Source organism: Numida meleagris, chromosome 10 (assembly GCF_002078875.1).
Source record: "Numida meleagris isolate 19003 breed g44 Domestic line chromosome 10, NumMel1.0, whole genome shotgun sequence".
NCBI classification, from domain to species: domain Eukaryota; kingdom Metazoa; phylum Chordata; class Aves; order Galliformes; family Numididae; genus Numida; species Numida meleagris.
In genome coordinates, this window is record NC_034418.1 from 9,995,187 (window position 1) to 10,019,464 (window position 24,278).

The 24,278-nt window shown below is 39.1% G+C and overlaps 1 protein-coding gene across 1 annotated transcript in view; it reads right to left on the reverse strand.

Annotated features, from left to right (window-relative positions):
• PEPD (peptidase D) overlaps positions 1-24,278 on the reverse strand; it is a 122,887-nt gene that overhangs the window by 88,172 nt on the left and 10,437 nt on the right. The window contains exons 4-8 of the mRNA XM_021408200.1: positions 16,272-16,335; positions 13,556-13,603; positions 11,837-11,898; positions 5,965-6,009; positions 1,081-1,156 (exon numbers count right to left, since the gene is read on the reverse strand). Coding sequence (XP_021263875.1) covers positions 1,081-1,156; positions 5,965-6,009; positions 11,837-11,898; positions 13,556-13,603; positions 16,272-16,335 — 295 coding nt within the window. The remainder of the gene's footprint in view (positions 1-1,080; positions 1,157-5,964; positions 6,010-11,836; positions 11,899-13,555; positions 13,604-16,271; positions 16,336-24,278) is intronic.

Below are 24,278 nucleotides of genomic sequence, written 5' to 3' on the forward strand. Positions count from 1 at the left end.
TACACTGTCTATATGAAAAAGGAAGATTCCCGTTTGTACTTTGTAATCTGAATCAACAGAACACTACTAGAGTTAACACTGTGTTACACCTCACATCTGAATTTTGTTCTCAGGTTTGTTGAGAATGTGCACTAGTGTTATTCTTTTGCCTGCTTCTGTATTATGAAGTTCTACTAAACAGCAGCTCTGTGGAAGGAATTGCCTCAGACACGATGAGATTATTTAAGGATTAGGAATGACCAAAGAGAATGAATGCAAATACCTTTATTCGTAGACACTTTACAACGTTCACTTTACAATATTTTCATGCTTCACAGTTCAGAAATGTGTAGAACAGGGGCAAAGTCAACAGTTTAGCCAATAACCTCTTCAGATGCTTTTCACTAAACTCCCTCTGGTCATTGTTCAGAACTCACGGCATCTCTGAGTTACTGTACAGAGTACAGGATTGACACCAAAGTTAACTATATCACCAATACCAGTACAGCAATACGATGCTACCAGTGCAGCGCTAGGTCCAACCGAAGCAGCCCCGCTGAGAGCCTGGCTTTATCTTTGCATGCTGCTCTGTTGGCAGAATGGCATGGAGAAGCACTGAGCCAGAGGGTCACATTCATCTTGGAGAGGCAATCTAAGAAACTCTTGCAGCGTCCTCCACTGTGCATGCAACAAACACTTCCACACTTTATAAGGATCTGACCTGAGTAAACTGCCAGAGCAAAACTTTCTAGAGCTGCACACACAGATGCGGGACAGATGAAAAATCTTGATCTCTTTCTCCACTGCTGTACAGGTATTTGCACAAACAGAACAGATAGACTGCAAGCAGGTCACCTTCTGCTGAGGCTCCAGTTTTTATCCAAAACCACACTTCATTTCTCACACATTGCAAATGCACCAGTGAGTTCAAGGACGATGCAAGGTATATTACTGGGCTGTAATAGGAGGGATATTACCCTCTTATTTCTATCCAGCCTTTCCATTATTTTATTACTAAGCAATTGAGGGTTGCCGGGAACGTTTTCTGAGTAGTACTGTTACACTAAGAGCAAAAATTATTAACAGTAAAGGATCCATTACCTCTTTATGAGCTTCACTGGAGATTTTATTGGTGTAGCGCAGAACTTCCAATTCCATGTCTGTCTTAATCACACGACTTAAAGAAAAGTACAACAGATATTGGTTAGGTTGCAACTTCCTAGCTTAAAAATACAAAATAAAATAACCTGAAAACAATATTCATTGGCCACGGTAAAATAAGATCAAGTATACCTCAAGAATGGAGCTTTACTAAAGTATTCGTGACAGTGAAGTTTTGTTGGCATTGATTCACCATTAGCAAAACAATCTTACAAAGGAAAGTCGCAGGCATTCCAAACATCAGCCTGCATTATTTTGAGATGAATAAACAAATGGTCCAAATCAACATTTTTTCAACTCGCTCTACAGCACATTTGGAACAAAAGCAATGGATTTCTGTATTTGTCATTGCTCAACACTACAAGTGGAACATTTGTACAGGCGTACTTGAGTTACTTTTTAAACACAATTTGAAACTAGTTTACACATTGAAATTTCCAGAGCTCCAGGATTTCTAATTCAGCCCAATCCCAACTCCCACCTATCTGCAATACGTTGGGGGGAATGGATGGAACAAATGCTGCATCTGTTTAGTATTTAAAATCCAAACCGTGAAGTTCAGAAACCACAGAGGCAGTAATTACAGCCACAGCGTCCACTTTCCTTCATGCATTCAGAAAACACAATAAAAAAATAACACTCTGTTCTTCATGCCTTATGAAATGCTGAACTTGCACTTATTCACGAGCCTTGATACTCTGTTCTGAACTCAGCTAAAAAATTTGACATTAAACTCTTATCTACTTGCACTGCTTTCTACCGTCTAGTTCAAATAAAAGCAGCTATTTTGTGTGACATGAACAGGGAATGGAGATAGTTCCTACTTTCTATTGAACACCACCTACTCTTTCTACTGCGACACATACTGATTTCTTAATATTTCTCACGTCCATCTCAAAGGCCGCCGTGAACTACATAGTTACTGTTTACAAAGAACAGAACTACATCTATTGAATCCAGCGAAAATACTTAAATTGTATTTTCCAATTCCACTCCAGAGCTTGCTGCAGGTATAGAGTACCATAACTGTTATATTCTGAAACTGCCACCGAGGCATCCTTTTTTTTTTTTTTTATTACAGCTGCTACTCATACTGCTGTAGAAAACTATTTACTACGCTTCTGCTCCTGTACTTTGTTTTAATGAGTCCAGAGGAGGGTTACTCAGCCATCAGTGCCTCTGACGTGTGATAACAGCGTTTCCCACGGACAGTGACTGTACTGCTGTGTGGCACAGCCACTCCCACTCAAACAGATTTTTTCTGGCAAGAGTAAAGATACGTTCTTTTAAAATGTTGATATCAAAATGCTCTAACAAGCAGAAAAATAGCAAAGATGAATGGATTAGACATTCTTAGTAAACTGGAATATGACAATAATCGCGATGCACACTGAGAATGAGAAATACTAGGTTTTAAAATGCACACCAAGGTGACAAAATTACACTGGAGTAGTGTAAGCTCCTCACCATGGACGAGGAAACAAACTTCTGCTTTTGCTTTTTAGCTAAGACAAACAACAGTAGCTCAAATATACTCATGTTAGAATGAGGTTGCAAAGGCTTAAAGATTATTTTGTTTTAAATCCTGTTCTTCAGAAGACTGCATGCGCTAGCAGCGTAATTTAATACTTGTTTGATGTGCCGTTATATTACTTTCAATATAAGGTACATATCCCTGCTCTGCAAGTGCCTGAAAAATAGGCTGTTTCATAATTCAAATGTCTCATCTCTTTATTGGGATCTGGTAGGAATACAAGTTAGTAACTGCTCAACTGCAAGTGCAAACAGTATCTGTTTTACTTGACTAGATCATAAGGCTTCAGGGTCAAGGTATTTATTTTAGATCATAACTTCTCTGCTACCCTTCTGCATACACAAATTCATATTTAGCCTTAGCCTTTTTATGGGATTCATCACCTTCATTTGTACAAGGTCAAGCACTGAAACATTTCACAGAAAACACTTATTCATTCCAAGAGCAGCAGAAATCACCACCCAAATGACAGTAGGGGAGATGGAGATCAAGCAGATCCCCAAAGAAAACTCACTGGGCTCCTATGCTGACTGCACTGGTACTGCTGATGGAGCCCCCAGCAGCATACTTGGGCAGCAGAAGGGTATTGCAGCACCTTCTCCTCTATTGCAATGACAAAAAGTGATGAGTCTCCCAGATCGGGTTTGAGGTGTTGAGAGCCCAGCACTATTGTCAGTACTGCAGGGTAACCCTGTGGGTGATAAGTGACCCACAGTTTTCATTATTTTTTTCCCCCCACTTCCAAGGAATCACTAGAAAGAAGCCCTACCTTTGTTTAGTAACATGAACTTCAATGTTATACTAAGAACAGCTCTTGGACCAGTTACACATTGAATACATTCATTAATATTTTAGCAGGAACAAATCACTTCCAGGCTTCAGCTAATGCAATTGCAAAAATGTTCAGATTCAGCATGTAACACAGGTCTTAGTTAATCTAAGTGTGGCAAGCCACTCAATGAAAACAAGGTTCATTCTAAGTCACGAAACACTGTGATCTTGAAAAAGGATGGAGGTAAAAAGGGAGGCAACAGATCCCCAACCACAAACACTCTGCCCCTTGTCAGCACTGAAACACTTTTTTTTTCCTTTACAAGAGTAAGCAATAGTAAAGATGCCTTTTGCAGCCTGAATTCTTCCTGGCTGGTTCAGAAAGCTCAGCCATTTCACCTCTTGCTGGAATTTTTAACAGAACAGAGTTTTTCAGGCAAGTATCACGCAAGACAGAAGTCCAGAGCTTGCTGAATTTGAAATGATGTAAATCAATGTAAGTATACAATGCAAATGAAGGAATTTCCTACCCTAGAGAACCTATCAAATAACCACCCAAAAATCCACCTTCCTGAAATGAAAATGTTCTTAATTCTAGAAACGTTATTGCTTTCCAACAAAAGCTTCTTGAGCAATAGTCTGAGATTCCACGGAAATTCCTAATTTAGGAGGGTTTAATGCATGTAGTCTGTCATTCAAATACTAATTTCACCAGATACTTAAAATCCAACAGTGGTCTTTAACATACTTTTAGCCTCAAACAAAAGCCACCAAACTTGATGAAATACTTTAAGACACTCTTGACTGCAAGTACGAACTTTGGCTTCACTTAAAATTCTGTTTTCTTCAAAGGCAGGAGCAGAGAGGGTGTGTACCAAGTATTTCAAGTATTGCTTCCCACCTAAGATCACAGAAGGGGCACGATCAGTTCTGGACTAGCATTCACCACTGACAGAAGCATTCACCAAAAGAAACAACTCTGAGTGTTGCCTTTGCATTGCCTTATTGCTAAGTCTATCTCAGTACAACCTTGGGGCACAGACCTCATGTGAGCCCATCCCCGAGCTTCCTGTAGGAGTATTAAGCCACTCACCTACATCAAACCACACAAAAGAGAAGCTCATCACGTGACACCTTGATAAGGTGAATGTTACCAGGAAAGCTGACTTGGGAACAAGCTTGTAGCTCTAATCCAAAACCATTTGCAGCTAAAATTCTCTCTCTCCCTACAGTGCACTCGTACTTTGAGATCAAAACTTGGAAATATGGCCCTCTTCATGTTCCCTTTCCTGTTCCTTATCTTTCTCTGCTAACAAGACTACAGGAAGGTAAGCAAGCAACAGGGCACACAAAGATGTAGCTCCCTCCCCCAGCTCTCAGCTTGCCAGGTCGCTTGGAGAAGCTCGTTCAGGCTGCGATGCACACGACCACGAAGCCACTAAGGCCAGAAGTGCCCCGTGTCTGACCAGCAAAGCTCACATCCTACATCAAACCAGCCAGCTAACAGCACCAGCCTTATCTTTGCGGTAAACCAGACTTTATAAAGAAATTCTAAATGACTTAGACCATTTCTATTACTTTTGTAAGCGACACAATATGATATCGGGGTTTCCAAGCATATGGGAACATTTCTTTCCTATAAACGTTCTGCAATGGCAGGACCCTGCCTAACTAGACACTCATTTTGTAAAGAAAACAGGTTATGCTACAAAGCAATATGGTACATCAGTGGTAGCCAGAGTGCATCATCCTATTTGTATGTTAAGATTCTGAATTTCTCTCTCTTAACCAAGGATTTGCTTCCTCATTTCTAGATAAATACACTCAAAAAGCTTGGATAAAATTCTAATTCATTTACAGAAATTCTCTATGTTGTGTCTTCAGTTAATTTCCTAGATGCAAAGCTAGCACATTCTAGTTAACGATGAGATTCTGAGGATAAAGTCAGCAAATCCAGCCAAAAGAAGAAAACTGGTAAAATGCAGTAGCTTTACAAGCTCCTAATACACTAAGTCACACACACTAATTTTTTACTATTCAAGACAGGCCGCAGTAGAATTCTCCTAGAATTAAGAAGTACAGTTACATGAATAATAATTCAGCAAAATTAATGAAGTTAAAATAAATCCTAGGGAAGTAATAACACCTTATTAAATATTATATGTTTGGACTTAGTTTTCACTTACCTTCGATTTTTCATTGCTAGAATATGAATTATCCTCAGTTCTTCTCTTATTCATACAAATTCACATTTACGTAAATGTGACTTAGTTCCAAATACATCCTATTACAATTTTTATCCAGACTCGACGCTTAAGAAACGTTACATAAATTCTTAACTTCTCAATGCTGTTACTTAATCATATTTTTACTTTCAACCCTTATTTCCAGCCCATGTTGTGAAATCAGCCTAACCTTAAAGCATATCATTAACTAGGAGGTTATGTTGAGAGAATGCCTCTGAAGGAATAGTTCAGAACAGTTCATCTATTAAAATAGAAAGATTTTATGCTACTCACCATTCTGCAATTTCAGGATGAAGGATTTTGTTGTTCACATTAAATCTGCAAAAAGCAAAAGACAGAAACATCAGCAAGCAGCCAGGCACACAAAAGCAGAGACTGCAGTGTGTTGTTTTTTTGTTTTTAAAAACGTGCGCCTTCCTTGAGGCTGTAAAAACTTGCAAAGGCAAATCACAGAATGGCTCAGGTTGGAAGTGACCTGACCTCCAGAGACAGGGCATCCACCACCTCCCTGGGCAACCTGCACCAAGTGCCTCAGCATCCTCTCAGTGAAAAACTTGCCTCATCTTAATCTTCACTCCATTAGTTTAAATTCATTCCCTCTTGTCCTATCACTACCTATACACACATCACATGTGTTAGAAGTTCATTTCCCTCCTGTTTACAATCTCCCTTTCAATATTGGAAAGCCATAAAGAGTTCTCTCAAATATTAGATTTGAAGTTAGTGTGGATCAGAGCAGGTCACAGAGAAGAGAAAGCACACGCTCATCTTCACTGGGCAAGTAGTTCATGTTGAAATACACGAGATTACACCAGGTACGGGCTTCTAAGAACGTGCAGAAAGCAGAGTAACGGCACGTTCAGGACACAGAAAACTTACTTCTAACAAAGCTGAAATTTGAAATTACCGATTCACGGCTATGAGTGTGGGTGGGGCCAGATCAAACTTCAGAGATCCCTTCCAAACAAAATGGTTCTCCAATTTGAACTCTGTTCCCCAAACACTCTTCAGTGAATTAAAGTACATTAAATTGCTAATTTCATTATTGAACACATGCCAGTTTTTGTGTGCATGTGATAAACAAGATCGCTTAGAGGAAGACTGAAAAAAAAGATAACCTCTCCTCACCTGTTGTTTTCTACTGACAAGGCAAAGCTTCCATCTCACCTCAGCCTCAACAACTTTTTTCCATTCATTTTCTGCATTAACAATTCACGTCTCTGTGGAACTGATCTGAGGCTCTCTAAACAATAACATTACAGTGGCCAATGGAATAAGAATCTGAGTAATTAAGAGGAACATAAATGGATTTTCAAGCATCATTCAAAGGTTTTTTCGCTTACAATTTAAATGCCTAAGGAGTGTTCTGCATCAAAGATACTTTTGTCTGGCTCAGGACCATTGGCTCTTCAGTTAGGGAATTTAAGAGAATTAAAATGCTCCAAGGCTCCCAATAGACCTTCAGAAGAATGTTGGAAGGCAACAATTAATTTTCTCACAGTTTTGGGAGGAAAAAATAAATCTACTTCAGGTTAATGGCCATTTGTAATTCCTCAGAAGGGACTAACTAAAGGACAAATCCAATTCAAAAAAAATATTTAGAAGCCACTTCTAATTGTACCAGTGTCTTCCTGCATCCTTAGATAGCAGGAGGAAAAACGTCTCTTTTTCAAGAACATACAGTCATAAACCTATAAAATCCTAACAGGGTGAAGGTTAATAGCTTTGTGTTCCTACTCCAAGATAGAAAACAACAACATATCAGAACATTCAACAAGGCCAGACGGTATGGTATTCAATATTACATGTATCAGTTAGAAACCACTGGAAAACCAACACAATACAAAAGCCAGAAGCCCCAGAATACTGCATCATTACACAGTAAAGTTTGTCACCTGGAAACAAGAAAGTCTGTAATATCACAAAAAGCCACATTTTGTATTTAATCATTACCATCCAACAGCTGCTATCTAGCTAGTCCAATGTAGAAATAATTCTGGAATGGAAGAGCCAGTTAAACACAAATTTATACACAAGAAAACATTTGAATGATGCAGCATACATTAATTTAGAAAAAATCCTAAAAAAAACACAGAAGCTGAGCTCCCTACTACTTGGCTGGAAAGCGTACCAGCGAGCAGCACCACAGAGCCTAGACACAGAAGAATTAAGCTGCAACTGCAACAACACACAAAGGACTTGCAATAATAGTCATGGCATGTCGAAAGAAAATAGATCAATGCATGAAAGTGTACGGAGAAACTACAGCAGTGCTCCAACACTCGCTCTGTAAATAAGGTACCTAAACTATGGTCATTATGAAGTAATAAAAGAAAATTAAGGGCAGGGAGGGGCTGATACAGATGAAGACTGACAATCTGAAAATTCACATCCCTTCTCTCAAGAATCTGATGCACACACTTAAATCACAAGCACAAACAGACGAAGCCAAAAGCGAATCATATGAGTCAAATGGTAAAACTACAAAGCACACAATAAGCAGACTGTGTCTATCTATTAAAAAAAAATGAATAAGAAGGGTTGGAGAACAACTGTACGTTTGCATAGGTCAAATAATGTTTTCAGAAAAGTTTTCATAGAAGATGTACTAGCTCTTTCCCCAGCTTGTGCCTCTTCCAACCCTAACAGCTCCTCCTGAACTGCCTTTGTGCTGCCAAAAACCCAAGTGCTACACACTGGCTGCGACCACCTACCACACAGCAGCTAGCTGCTGTCAGTTTGGAAAACTAATAAAACACAACAAAAGGCTGTAGGATTAAAACAAAGGAGGCCTGGGGTCATGGAGAAGAGGCAGGAGGTCATGAGCAGAACTGCAGTTCTCTCTCTCACCTGAGGGGCAGACTCTGATATAACATTAAGAATGAAACAAGATCTCAGGGCTCAGGAACACAGCATCAATTCCGATTTGGAAGAGAATCTGATCTACTGTACACAGCTTTTTCAAAGAAGCCAATGATTAAGGACTGAACTGTCTCAATTCTGCTTAGCTTGTGATACCTGTGGGTGCTGTGTGAATGGCCTCAAGAACACATAGCTATGATTGGTGCACATCTAAAGCTAGTGACTCAAATTATATTTTGTTTTAATTAGGAACAAGGCAGCTAAACAAGCCACCTTCTAAAAGTCACTGGCTAAACAGTGTGCTCAAGGAGAAGAGCATGTCACCACTAATCAGAGCACAGAAATACTGATTAATTCATGTAGTTTCTGCAGAAATTTCTACACAAAATAATCCTACCTTATCTTTTAAGCAAGTTTAGATCCTGCTAGACAATAATCAACTTACTCTTAAAAACCGTGGACTGCCCTAATGCTAAGAGGATCACGTAGAGCAATCCAATTCTACATTTTATTGCAATTTGCAAATTGACAATACTTGATGATGAGATATGTGGTCTCGAGGAAGAAAACAAATTGACATTTTGCTATTGTTGCAATTTAATATGTGTTAATGCTCCCATTTAATCTACACAGAACTAAGAAATATTACAGTGAATGGTGCGTTCAAATTGATTTCGTACTCAGTTGTCCTTTAACAACACGCAAGACAATTTCATTAGTTTTAAAAAAGAAGACTAGAAATCCACAGTTCCTGTATAATGAGACTTTTTTTGTCAGTTTACACAATGTGCATATGGTGACAAATCTAAAACATTCTTACATGTTAGAATTGTCTTAAATATGGAGAATCTTTCTTACAACAGTTGACTTCGACACGCAAAAACAAACTGGCCTTGGCCCAGCATTCAGTTGGTCTTCACCATCTGAAGTAAGCAACGTGCCTGCTTTTTATTTAAAAAAAAATATAAATACATTTAAAGAACTCTTAAATGTATGACATACTTTGCTATCCAGAAGAGAGCTATATGCAAACTAATGGAAACAACTGTGACATCAGCAAATACATCTCGAGGAGGTACCCAGAAAATGTAAACGAGCACAGGAATGAAACACAACAATGGCAGAGTCTGAGGCTGGCCAAGCAAGGGAGAGGGCAAGGTGCAGCCACTGCCAGACACAAAGTAGCACGACTTCGAAGAACACCTTGTTTGGTACAAGCTCAACTTGGAAGGAATCAATATATTAGAAATACACAAGTTTCAATAAAGGAAACACTCGACACAAGAGAGGGGAAGAAAGTGAAAAGCACAAATGCTGAAGTTAGAGTCTGTGTCAAAAACAAACAAAAACTGGTTGGTTTATATACAGTTACAAAGCTCTACCCAGATCAGACTTCACACAGCAGCTCACCCCTCCTCCCTGCCCCAGTGCTGGGCTCCATCTCAGCACTGCCCGCTGTGCGCCCACGGTCCATTGTAATGACAGAGCTGACAGCCCCCAAGAAGACAGAATTATGAGCTGGGGAGATGAGGAGAAGGCTGGAGTGACAAGTGGTCCGAGGGCACGGCATATGCCAAAAGAGGTGAGATGGACTGGATCTCCAGCATATTCAACAACAAAATCAACAAGTGCTCTTTCACACTGGGTGTATGGTAGGAGAGGGGAAGACACTAACCAGATCTGTCAAAGGCAGCAAAAGGAACGATCCGGTGCCCGGGGGTGGAGAGGGTGAGCATACCCCTGGACTCTAAGGAATTCACTGCTGAACTGCTAGAAAGCTCCCTGGAGAGCACAGCAGTACTCCACTTGGAGCAAATCAAGAGTGGGTTTACCACAAACTGGGAACCAGTGAGAAAATATCATTAATCACTTCAAGCGGTTTGGGACACACTATATCAATATCTCAAGTCAAGCATCAAATGGAATGGCTTCCTACCCTAATGCTGACTAGTAATACAACATGTTAATAACAAAGCTCTAGTGTTTCAGTGAAATTCAGGAGGAAAAAGGAATTTCTGCAGACCTCTGAACATCATTCCCATAAATAATTACTTCTGGGGTTATCAAGTGTTTCTATTTCACATGGTGGTTCCTCAGATAAAACTGAATGCATCTCTCCACATCAGTTTTGGAGTCCATCCGCACATGGAGAGCATAAGATAAATGAGTATCCACTTGATCAAAGCAACAGAAAAGAAAGGGCACAGAAAAGAAAGGCCTTGATTATGTTTTGAAATAGATCAGATTTTACTGATTGGGCTGCAAAATATATTTAAATGTCTGCCACCGTGGTCCCCAGTAATCCTCATGATCATTAAGCTTCCATTGAGGTTGTGGAGGGGAAAACAAAGTAATTACGGGATCAGATTTCAGTTCATACAACACAGAGAAAACACCATTCAAGGAGAACACTTGCTATCTGACTACACAAATGACTGCTCAGAACTGTAATACATTCCGTGCACTGCAATTATCAGTGCAGAATTAATATGTTGTGGACAGAGGTGGATGGAGACAAATACAAACAGGGTGACCGTGAGTCAAGGATTACAAGAAAGGCCACCAACTCAACAACTCAGCACAAGTGTGCTCCTTTTAGCAGGTTTTTTAACGAGAAGTTTGTTTCTTTTTGCCATATGCTTGAGATAAAATGGGAAATGATTTCATTTTAGGACATTAAAACAAAAAAACAGTTACATTTCCTTCAAAATCGAGGCCATCATCCTCGCTTCCCAGAGCAGTCTGCGATGCTTTTCATTAACAGCCTTTTCAAAATACTTCAGGTAGGAGGACATGAGCTCCACTGGTAGCCAAACTTCATAAAAATACAATATCAAGGGACACTAAAAGGACATGTCAAGGCAGAAAGGTGATCTTTTATTTTGCACTTGTTATAACTTTTCAGAAAAATGTAGATACCAGAATTCCTAATATCTACCTTAAGGAAGTCACTAAAAGAAAGAGGTTTCTCATGAAAATCCCTTTTTCTGAAATCTGAAAATCGAGCATTCCATCTCTAGAAGTGGGAACGGAAGTCAGAGAATGGGTCTGTTTGGTTGTAGTTATTTGGACCAAACAACAAGGAAGAAAAGCATTGGATCACCTCAGCTGCAAAAGAGATCTCCAATTTCTCTCTCCTCCCCTCAACTATATTTCAAATCATCAGAAGCATGTCAAAACTTTGATTTTCCATTCAACATTCTGTCATTAGGAAAAACGTAATGTGAAATATAAGATGAATTCAACATAACCATGAAACAATATATAAAAAAATGTCACTTACTGGCTAATTCCCTCAAACGAAGCTTCTTTGGAGATACTTCCACTATCAGTGTTAACCCCACGCTGGAAGGGAAAAAAATTAAAACAACCATGATTCTGAGCCAAATACAAATATTTAAAATTTAAATCATGCAGAGAGCCTAACAGCAGTAAATCTCTAGGAAAACTTGTATGTTTATTTGAATCACTATTGCAAAAAAGAAAAAAAAAGAAAAAACCAAAGACAGCCAATTTGTTTAAGTGTTGGCCAATACAGCAAATTATTCATTTCAAAGGAGACCAGCATATACCTTGGGCTAGGATATGCTGCTTAGGGAAATGGTAGGCTTGGATTTCCAGTTCCCCTTAGTTTTGAAAGGAGCCGAGAGACCTAGATAATAACGAAGGGCAAGAGAATATCAACCGACCAAAGTTTCTTCTAAAGTAGTTTAATTTAAAAAGAAATGATTCTGCACTGCCTTGGCAATGCTTACTATTTAAATCTGCATGCTGCTCCCCCCATCGTTTTCCATTCAAGCAAGTAGCATAAGAGTGAGGATTTTGGCTGCTACACAGCAGATGGACACTTCTGACACGCATATGGGAAACCCTGTGGAGTAGCATTACAGTTCTGTATTTAGAATGAAACCACAGGAGGAGAAGACCAAGTCTCCCTTCAGCCAACATTAAGAAAAGTGCTCCTTCCTTCTCTATAAATTTCATCATAGCAGTGGGAAGAATGTGAAACCATCACGGTTCCATTCTCTCAGCCAAAAATTTTGTGAAAATTCCCAGTTACAATGGGCTACTCACAGAGAGACAACTAATTAACAACTTGTTGTGCGGAAATGCACATAAGGAGTCCAAGATGGACAAATATGCCTTTTTTCAGTCATTTCGCTGAAACAACATGAAAGAAAGCTATTGATTGTTTCATCTTTTTAATATATGTATTACCAATGAAAGAAAGACTGAAGATTGTATTTAGGACCAAAATAAAATGGTTAAAGAGATGAGAGCTCATGCTATGTGACCATGTAAGGAAGAATATTGTGTAAGACTTATCTGGCAACTATCATGGGAAAACAAGAAATCCAGGAGCTGCCACTGCATTCATCATAAGGAAAAGCTCAACGTCAGCAAATCATTTCTTACATGGACTGGAGACAACAAATCAGATACTGTTAACAGTGAGAGATCTACAAAATAACTATCAGGGAAAGAAGCTGGGAAAAAGGTGACAGGGAAGAAGCAGCTTGCAGGCCTTATCACCACTTGTTCATCCTACTTCCAGAGCAAGCACCAGTTGGCAGGCATTCAATCATATCCTTCTTGCAGAATTTGTTTTTACCAACCCATCCCATGAAGAATCCCCCAAATCTTTACAGAATTCCCAGAGAAAAGCCCAACATGGCCAGAGCAGCATTAGAAGAACAGAAGAGCATAAAGTTCAGAGTCATTCTGCATAGGCTGGAAGACAGCAATGCCAACATTGGGCAAGCTTGTCATGTTTTACCAGAACACAGGCAAAGCTTTCCACAGTATAGGCTGGGAGGCCACAAGTCAGAAAACATAATGTCATGGTAGATCCAAAAGAATAGTTTAAAATAGACAGATGGCCTCAAATTTCACAAGGATGAGGAGGAAAAGATATAAAGGGAATGACAGAGTAAAGAAATACTTAACAATGTGATCCCCTTATTGAAGGTAACTGGTAACTCTTCAGAATAGTATTACTCACCAAAGTAAGCAGCACAGAAGGCTTCTTCGAAGCCAAGACACTGGATATCTAAAAAGAAGTTTGAGATTGCTGTCATCTTTTGTTTTTCTTCCTCATAATCACACTGATAACTATTTCATCAAACTTTGCTGTGTATAGACTGGAGGAGTTGGAAACACAAAATTGCTCTTCTGATACTTTTCATATATTGTACCAATACATGACACTTGCAATAAGAGTCAGTGGATGAGCTTATGCCCCTGGTGCCCTTCAAATACATAAGTAGTAACTGTATCTTAAGGTTAAGTCATTATTTGGAAGACAGAGGAAGTATGAGTAGAAAAGGTGTAATTAGACACAGAAATATGGAATAACCGGGTACTCTGTATCCTCAATGCACTACTGCATATAAAACACAAGCATTAATAAACATTAATATTATCATGTCAAAATGCACTGAAGTGAGTATTTACTCTTATTGTTACTGAGTCATTTTCTACCAACACATACTTCTAACAGGTTCACTCAGCATTTTTCAAGCATTTATAAACTTAGACTAAAACATGTCTTTCCCTTACACAAGATGAGATTAACAGCTTTGAATTTTCAACTCTGCTCCATTTTATGCCACCAAAACAAGAATCCGAACAAGAACAGCAAAACAGTTCAAAAACACCACACCATTACTCTATCAAAAAAATTATTCCAATCACAAAATAACTCAATTGCATTCATTTAGCATTCTTCCCCCTTCAGTATTCCCTACCACACCATCAGCAACACAAAAAACCTGTCTCTTCTAAGAAAGTATTACAAGTTTGTTTCCAAGACTAACCAACTTTGTTAACAGTTTTATCTCCTTCAGTGTCGGAGAACTAATGAGGAATGTGCAGTACTCACTAGGTAACAAACTTGGCCTCTTCTCTGGAGAAAGAAAATGTAAATGCACAAAAAGGTACAATATGAAATATTATACAGCAGTCTTATTAAATAGATGTGCAGATATCTTCAGTGTTTGCTGTTCTGTTGTTTTTAAAATCAATATATATTCAGTATAAATTAAAGTTCTTTGATCTTAATGGTTCTTGGCTTTTTTGTTCATAAAATATTATCAGTATTTTTAAACACTTTCTCTTTTGGTTGCAACTATGTTTAGATAGAAATAAAAAATGAAGAAGTATAACTGTAAGGTTAAAAAAAGAAAAAATATGAAAAAAAAATTGATTCCTGCTCTAATCCTCTGAGAATAAAACCCTTGGGGTTGTAAAGAACCAGGCTTTCAAAGCTGCTGCAGAAAGGTGGGCACTGAATTACACATCTCTTGAGGCAATGAACAGATGACATAATTCCATACTGCACAGTTCCAGCAACTTTAGAACGGCTTAACAGCATACTAATCACAGCAATAAAATAAAGCATATTGCAGTGAGATATAAAAAAAACATTTCCATATTTTATTTCTTTTTAAAATGAAATGTGAGGATTACATACTTACACAGATGGGTTATTTGTTGACATAAAATCATCCTCTGAAAATGCCCCCAGTGTCCTGATGGTGGAAAACCATTTCCTTGGAAAATCAGGCAAAAGCAATAGACAGAACCTTTGATAGCTAAGCAGTTAGACTGCAGGCTTCAGCTGCTTCTAACTTCAATCCACGTAGCCCAGGTGAAAAATGGCCTACAAGCTGGAAAAACCTACTAACTTAGCAGTCCACCTAATGAATTCTTTTTCTCATCAGTGAGGTGTCTAAGCATTTGTTGATGGAAAGCAACTAAAGTGACCCAAAATAAATGTTGCAGAGTTGTGGGTTGGTTTGTTTTCAAATAAGACATGCATTTTCCACTTGCCATTTTGTATGACAGAGGAGCGTCCACACTACACGCGATTCCAACTCGCATAACAAAGCAATTTCTGCACAGCTTCCTCCATCTCAACTTGAAACTTCACTTCATAGCCGGACGAAATGAAGCATGCCCACAGCTGATTAGAGCAAAATTTTGTGTCTTGTGAATTATAGTTAGTGTTCTACAGGGACAGAAATATCAGATTCTTCTTTTTTAAGCTGCTCTCCATGAAAATCAGACACAGAGCTTGGCAGGAATATTGCCCTCATCCTGCTGAGCCTTCCTACCACAAAAGAAAAAAAAAGATGCCTGGCCAGGTACTTAAGGATATAAACATCTGCTCCAAAATGAAATGAGAAATCTGGTTAAGGAAGTCTCCCCTTGCATTTAAAATTAAGAATATAGTTGTTAATTCAAATATTAGAATGATTCAACATAAACTAAGAGCAAAGTTGGCAGCCATTCCTCATAGCTCTTCGGAGGCACAAACTAAGTTCAGGCTCTCACTCAGAGCTAGGACATGCAATCTTCCTGACAGCAATCTCCTTCAAATCTCCAAGGCATTGAAAAAATTGTATTTAGCAACATGTTTCTGTTGAATAAAGATGCAGACTGACAGTTTTCATTAAGCCCACAACATGTTTGTGAGATACTCTTTGGATTAAGACCATGGAGTTCAGCCCAAATTGGCAGCTCCTTTTCCTTTTTTTAATTTTAAAACTTATGAATGCTTTCTAAGAACGAAGGACACTTCTCAGTAATTTAAAACAAAAAATACAAAAAACTCCACACTCTCGCCAAGTCAGGAGACATCCAGTAAGCAGTGGAGCAAAATCATTGCCACGTATTAATTCTGTATTCACAAATATTCAGGCACACAGACAACTCACCTCATTCACATAGTGGACTTCATCCACAGCATACTTTTTCTTGAAGTGTTCAGGGGGATGAATCCTTTGGAAAACAAGAGAAAGAAACACTGGGATTTAATTTTACTTTTACATTTAATAGTTCAAGGCCACAGACAAAAAAAATCCCTCTACTATCACAATAGTAGAAGCAGATATAAGGAATAGTTCAATAATCTTATCCTTGATTCAATTTCTCAAAAGAGTAGATCGCAGATAAAGTTCCACAGCTATAAAATCACTGTGCTTTAACCCTGCCCATGCTTGATACTCAGATTCCAACCATCCCTTCCCGAATTAAAGGTTGTTTGTTTTGGCTTTTTTCCCCACATTCGCCCATTTGCTCTACATAAGACAGTTTTGTTAGAAGAGCTTTACCATGCCATTTGTTTACAATCGTCAACCCACCAGATGGTGGAAGGATGCTGAAATAGCAACAGGCCAGCTCGCCTTGTGTTCTATTTGAAGAAAGAACAAGATCTTCACCTTCTGCTCTGGCACCCAACCACCGCAGGAGCCTCTTCCCCAGTGCAACCCCTCTGACATGAGCATGAGGCAGCCTGAGGACCACAGGAAGCGCTCTGCAGCCTTTCCTCCCCAGGGCCCCAGAGCTCCAGGCATGTGTGACTTTAATATCCCAGAAACATCATGAACAGAGTTAGCACTTTCCATTTTTGTTCTCTTTTACAGTTTCAACCAATTCATCTGGTATCAGAAGGATCCCAGCTGTAAAACCAGGTAATTTATGGCCAATTTATGGTACTATGTATTCTTCAGAGAAATACTTCCAAAGTACTATCTGCAATTACCTGTGAAGTTTGAATCTGAGAACTGTTTCTTGTAAATCAAATATTAGTTACAAGTATGCCCACAGAAGTGCTAGACTTTATTTACTTTATTTAATGCTCTTTATGTAAGAACAGGCCTCACTTCCACGATGCCAATAATAAAACTTGTCTTTTTCATCACATGTTTTTAAACTCCTTTTCTTAGTTTGTTGCCTCCTATAATTGCATGCTCAATAGTAAACTGTTACTAGTTTATTTATTTGCTTATGTTTAACATTAAACCATTATTGATTCCATTCCAGCTCTAATCCCTCCAATGTCTCTTCTTATGAACACTATCATTATTTCAAGGAACACAAGTAGCTCATCATCCTTTCAAGGCTGAGAAATTTTTCTGTACTTTGAGACAAAGAAAACAACAACTTCCCACGCTGCTGTGAACTTCTGTTTATCCAACCAGGTCATCCTTCCGTTACTTATGACTCCACCGCACCTAATGATACACGACCGAGTTTCCCAGATATGTACCTCCTTGCTGGTCTTCTTGCTGCCTCAAAGCAGAAGCCAGCAAACTTTTAGTATGAACCACAGAGATTTCTCAGCTCCTCTCTGAGGCACTCAAGGCTCTGCGCCTCACTTTTCTCTTCACGCATTTAGCACCTCTGACTAGATGGTAAAATAAATTCACGTACACTTCCCACAGACTGCCAACCTCCACTCATCCCATGGGAGCCACGATGCTTCAGCAATGAAGCCACATCTCCCCATGGGTTACTGGGAAGATTTCTGCTAAGAGCCACTCTTTTGCAGAACTAGACAGGCAGAATGAAAAAATGGACATGGAAGTCTGCGTTTAAGTAAAACAATTCTGTACTGTCACACAGAAAAGCATAAGGAAGGCAAAACAAAAGCTTGGAGAAAGGGGAGCAAAGACAATCCTCACTGAGACCTTTCTGTATTCTGTTTCATCCCACTTGCTGCTTTATGTCCCAGCACTGTGACACCTTACCATCTCTTCCACGCAGTTTAGTTTCTAAAACCTCCTCCATACGCATCTAGAGTCGCACACGGGCATGCTCTGCTCCAACGTAATTCCTACCAGCGTGGCTGTAATGATGAGCTACACGTCGGTTCCCAGCTGGGTGGGAATCTAGGAAAAGTCCTTGTGCACCGATCGCATCACCATAAAAATGAACCAGTGCAGCTTCTTAGCAGAGACAATGCTCAGGTTTCGTTTTCACACAATTTAAATTCAGAATAGGTTTAAGTTTATCATTGGCCACCACTGTTACAGGGGATTATACCTTCTGCAGAATGGTCACTGGCCTAGTGAAAAATCAGAGGTTACATTCAATTCTGGTAATTTCAAGCGCATTTGATGCTTTACAAAGATTAGGAGTGCTTGCCTCTACAAATGACTTTCAAGTAGGTAGAATAAGTTAATTTGTTACAATTTTTCCATTTGGTTTTGTCTTTTGTAACACTGCTACAGGCTGCCAGCTTAAAAATTCTGATTAATCACTGCAGAGACTACAAGCAAAAACTCTACAGCAAGTCATTAATTAATTACAAAGAATTACCCAAGTGGAAGACGTGATCCCAAATATTATTGAATCATGTATTTCATTGCCTATCCAAAAAAATTAACTTTTGTAACCTGATATGAACAGAAGCAATAGCCTGGTTTTTGCAGAGTGCTGGGGGAAAAAAACTGTGTGAAAACATTTATACTTACTGTAGTTTTATAACTGAGCCAGCAAACACTCGTGTTCACTACAAATCTCAGCAGCTGGCCTCCAGAACAGCAGAAGTCACCATTTTATATCACCACAGAAATAAGCAATTTCGAACTCCTCGAGGTGCATCATTCATGCCCATGTACCCTGTCACCCAAGCAGCCAGCCTAAAATTTGGCGATCTCATAGACTGGAGCAGTCAGAACGCAGGAATCACTTCAGTGCAAACTTCAAGTTTATTCTAAACCTTGCCATTTGGTTCACTTACGTTCACAGCAGTACGGAACAGCACGTTTAAACACCAAGATGCTCAACCAGTCCCCAGCGAATCACGTCAGCGCAGGCTGAGCTGCCAGCCGCGACAGACCGCGGTGTTATGACTGGCTCCCTTTCAACGCAATCCTTTGGAAAGAAATACTGACTCCTCTGTTTATCCATCAGGAAGATAAACAGCTCTGACAGCTTATCAATAAATAAAAACAAAATATATATTTTTAAGCTTTTGTACCTTTGGACAAAATCCAAACCTCAAATTTTTAGTCATGTTTTGTTAACCTTGTTGTCTTCCCAGCCAATAAAAACTTGGTCATGTTGTCTAAAACTGTTTTACGCCTGTTGTTCATTACATTGCACAATAATGCGTAACAGCAAATGTTAAGATTCAACACATTTGATGTTACTGTAAGGATTCCAATGACTCTGGAGCATGAGCTTAGTAATACCAACACGATAAAAGAGTTTTAGTTTTCAGAACTGCCTTCAGAAGAGGTACAAATGAGATGGGTCTGCATCACAAATGCCAAACAAAAACTGTGAGAAGAATTTATAATGGCTGATAACTGCTCCAGAAAGAAACGCACATATAGCAACTGCTAAGAGATTTGTGACTTAATACATTCATGTACCTTCTCTTCCGCATCTAAATACTTCCAGATGATATTCAATAGACAACAACTTTTTCTTACTGATTGCTTTCTATTCAGATTTTTTGCATGCTTCTAGGACAGATTTTCAGTACTTATTTTTTACAGCAGATCAGCTCCAAAAGGAAATTCAGATATTTCTGAAGTGATTCAATTTAACTTATCATCATTTCAGTTGGAATTCAAGACTGATTATCTTTTTGCAGAGACTAAGAGATTAAGAATACTTTTTCCCATTACAAATAATATGTTCATTGCAAAAAGTTGAGAAATTCCAGCTGGGGACAACTTCGAAATGTTTTCTATAGAGACATTTATTTTATGAAGTTGGAATGCAAGGGAATTTTTACTTGTAACTATCCACATTTGTTTTTCTAAAAATATTAAGTTTATTCTATCACATTAAGTGCATAGCATTTATTCTAGTCTCCGAGTATTGGGCGTTTTTTTTTTTCCTGTCTTCCCTTGTATTAAAGCTGTAAAGAAATTTATGGCGTATAAACCAATTGGGAAGCTGGCTATGTCTGGATTTCCTTTGCAGGTACAGCAGCCAGGACAGACTGACACAAATAGCCAACTCCTTTCATTCTACATAGTCCACTGAACTGTAAGGTCCCTTTCATACCACTGTCTTAACACCATGGCTATTTTCACGTACCTTACATTCTCTAATGAGTCCGCAAGCAATTCACAGCTATAAAAGCCAGGAGAGATCAGAAGAAGTACACTTTTGGTTTTAGTTTGATTTCTAGAAGCTTTGATTTTCAGGCATCTAATATTGTTACATATCCTGCTGTTAGATTGTGCCAACGTGATCCTCTCTCTGTTCCCTACTCCCATTCTTACAAGAGGCCAGAGAGCCTCACAGTCAGCTCTTTTAAAATACCTGGATAAAAACATTACCTTTAGGACCAATTCAACTGTCTCCAGGCTTTACTACTGGAAGAGAAAATAGTTCATCACCATGGCTTTGTGATTCTTCTCTTGTTTTTCATTTTCCTCAAAGCCAGAATGAAAATACCTTATTGAACACTCGCACAAGTAACACTGCAGAACTGGCAGCTGCACCCTTTCTGTCCATTAGCAGTTTTGTCTGAATGACAAATTTACGTCTGAATGACAGCTGCCAGTTTTCTTTCTCTTCCATTTTGTATTAATCCCATGTCCTACCCACTGTTACCTCATGCACTCGGGATCATTCACAGCTCCCTATTTGTTCTCTTCTTCAGCTTGTCTAAACGGGCAGATACGTGAGAGCCATTAGAGCACTTTGAAGTGTTAAAAGTTATATGCTTACTTATATATTATATATATGTACTTTACACCGACACAATTTAAAGTGAACCTTTAATATTAAGATTTGAATGGTTTAACAGAATTCCTTACTTTGCACAGCTGGCATTGTCTTTGTTCTGAAGCCATTCTGAAAGCGCAGTGTCTCACTGCACTGTCACATCACAAAAGAAAGCACCAGATGTACACTAATGTTGGCTCCAATGCAAAAGGAAGATTCTAACATAACACCACGCAGCACAGACAATAAAGTGGAACTCCAGGTATCTGACCGTGCATGCTATAAGGGACAAATAAGAAGAACCATCCACAACTTCCAATCACTGAAATACATCTTCATCAAAAAAATCCTGGTTGTTCATTTTCAAAAAGGATCAGGAATAACTTCTGCATGCAAGTCAGCAATCGTTGTGAGGCTCCCTTAGGTCTCAGAGGGCAAGTCAGTACACACTGACACAAAGCAACACAAGCCATACCGAAGACAATGTTTCTAGTAAGGATTGAGAAAAAGTAAAACAAAGTAAAAGTTTCAGGAAGACTCCATAAAAAGGGTAAGATAAATAGAAATGGATCAGCAAACAAAGTAAAGGTGAAGGAGGAAAAGGCATGCAAAAGCAATGTTTTCAGGCTGTCAGAATTTCAACAGATTCCCTCCTCATTACAATATCATCACATTAACAGATGGCAAAACATTAACCAAACAAGGGGGTGTCAAGAACTGCTAGAAAGAACAACACAGGAGGCTCTGCAAGATACAAGCAGATGTCCCTGACTTCGTCCAAAAAAATGCAATCACCTCTACATGCCAAAGGAATTCCTCTATTGCAGATAAGAAGATTAAAAGACATGAAGTGAGGTATGAAACAGAGCAGTAGTGACAGGCTTGTTGGTATTGCAGACAGCCTTCAGCATGTGCTCCAACAACCTGAACGTTAGATCCTTTCCACATTTACCTAGATTTGCGTTTTATGCTTTGAAACACAGAAGTATCTGCATACATGTACACTTCTTGTCCTTGCTCCTTCTGATATCGTACAGAGCAAGATGGGTTTTGAAAAAAGCAGAATTTAGAAGAAATTAAAAGAGAAGTTTCTGACACCTCCCAGCAGCAGCATCAAGGCCAAGGACTCTGACACTCAGAGCTCCAGCACACTGCACAGGAAAGGGTAGACAGCAAATAAAACACAACTTTACTCTTTTTCACTCACATTTAGCTCTTAAGATACATTAATATTCACTACGCTTTCTCCTATCTTATTTTACAAAACAGTTTGGTTTTTTTACTCTTTGTACCTTTCTTGACAAAGCTTAACACTGATGATGCTCTTCCAGAGATCTGCCTCAAAGACAGAGCGGGCTTGCAGGGACACTCTGAAGCTGGTAGCACATACAAACCATACAGAGAACCATTAACAGCAACAGCTGAGAACACAATTTTAAAAGTGCAAGAATACAGGCAGTACTGTAGATATTTCAACTGAGGTTTTTTTGCTTCCTCCTCAAATCCTGGCCTAGAAGAAGCCAAGGGCTCCACACTTGAACTGAGCTGCTGCACAGCAGGAGACGCAGTGGAGGCGCAGAGCCTTGCTGGAGCATGGCTGCACATTCCCCAAGGGCATTTCTTTTCCTGCAGCTTACCTCGCTGCCAGCAGTGCCCCAATCCTCGGAGGAAAAACAGATGGCATGCCTGATCAAAAGAGAACCTGAATTCTCTGATATCTCAAAATGTTATCACGACTTTATACCACTGAACTCGATACTCCTGCTAGTGCATTAATGAAATATAAAATAAGAGATGCATGGTGAGGGTTACCGACATTTTCCCTCTTACAACAGGCACGAGACTTGCACAGGCAAGACTTAACTCTTTCATGCTGTGGTTTAAAGCCACACCTAAAACTCGCCAGTGCAGCATTCTTAAGCAGATTTACTTAGGGCTTGTTCTATTTCTCAATATACCTAAATGAAAAAGAAGAAAAAGAAATGCTTTAACAAATACTAAATCACTATCTTGTGCATCCAGTCAAAGGTACACCCTGATCAAGACCGCACACCAATGGACTGATTTAAATTACTATTACTTCTTTAAAGCATCCTCAGCAAGAAATACAAAGAAACTTAGGCATCTAAAAAGCAAGGCTTTACAAAAAATAATTGCTGTAGTAAGAGTGCTAAAAATGGGGCACATTTATCCAGGTCTAACAAGGCTTGTAGAGAACTGAACACCGAGACAATGGCTAAACTGATAATCTGAGAAGCCAGAGCACTGGAGCAGCACTATTTAGAGAAAAACAATCATCAGTGAAGTGGCAAGCACAATCCAGACACTAATTACTCTATAGAAGTAATTTTTTATCCACGGAGAAATACCATAATAAATGAACAGGAGGAGAAATGGAAATCACTATACTATGGAGAGAAATGGAACCATGGAAAAAAAGCAGCATGGGGATTACACAAGTCAGGCTCGTCAGTCAAAAGCAGGCAGCTTTATAACACAGAGTTCTGAAAGGACTGAATGAAAGGTAAAGCAACAGATGTACTACCTGAATAATAGTAACGTATTCAATAAAAATCTCCCTAAAGACTCTTACTCTCCAAAATCAACTCAGATTGGCTACGGCAGGAATGCTACAATGTGACCTGAGACCCAAAGACTATTCATATTAAAAACTTGAATGGTCTGAACCAGAAAATAAATAGATAAATAAAAAGACGAGCTGGGAAACCCTCCAACTATAGCACTGAAAAGTGTAGTATCAGTTTAGACTGAAGTTCTCAGAACTTAAAGTGATAAACAGCAACAGACCGCAAGCCTTGATTAGGGGGATACCGCAAAGGCTGAAATTAGTTGTGATGGGATTCAGAAGCAGGACTGAATGTGTTCATGAGATCCACAGATGGCATTTGCAGGTGGCTACAAACCTTGCAGATATATTGCAATTGCTAGTTGGTGCAAAGAGGGAATAACATGACCTAGAGGGATACTTTTTTCTGAACTGCAGAATAAAAATTCAATAGGTAATGAAAAGGGATAAATGGTGGGGAATGATCAAATTGATAGACACGGGAAAGGAAAACATCAAATATATTTTAATTTAGAGAAAAAATGCAAGAAAATATATCAGGGGATGACATGCCAGGTTTGTTCAGAAAGTAAAAGCAAAGACCCTTCTACAAGTATACTGCCTGAATACACAGCTCCAGAGCGTGATACTGAGAAGGGGGTCAGCGTGTACAGCAGCATTA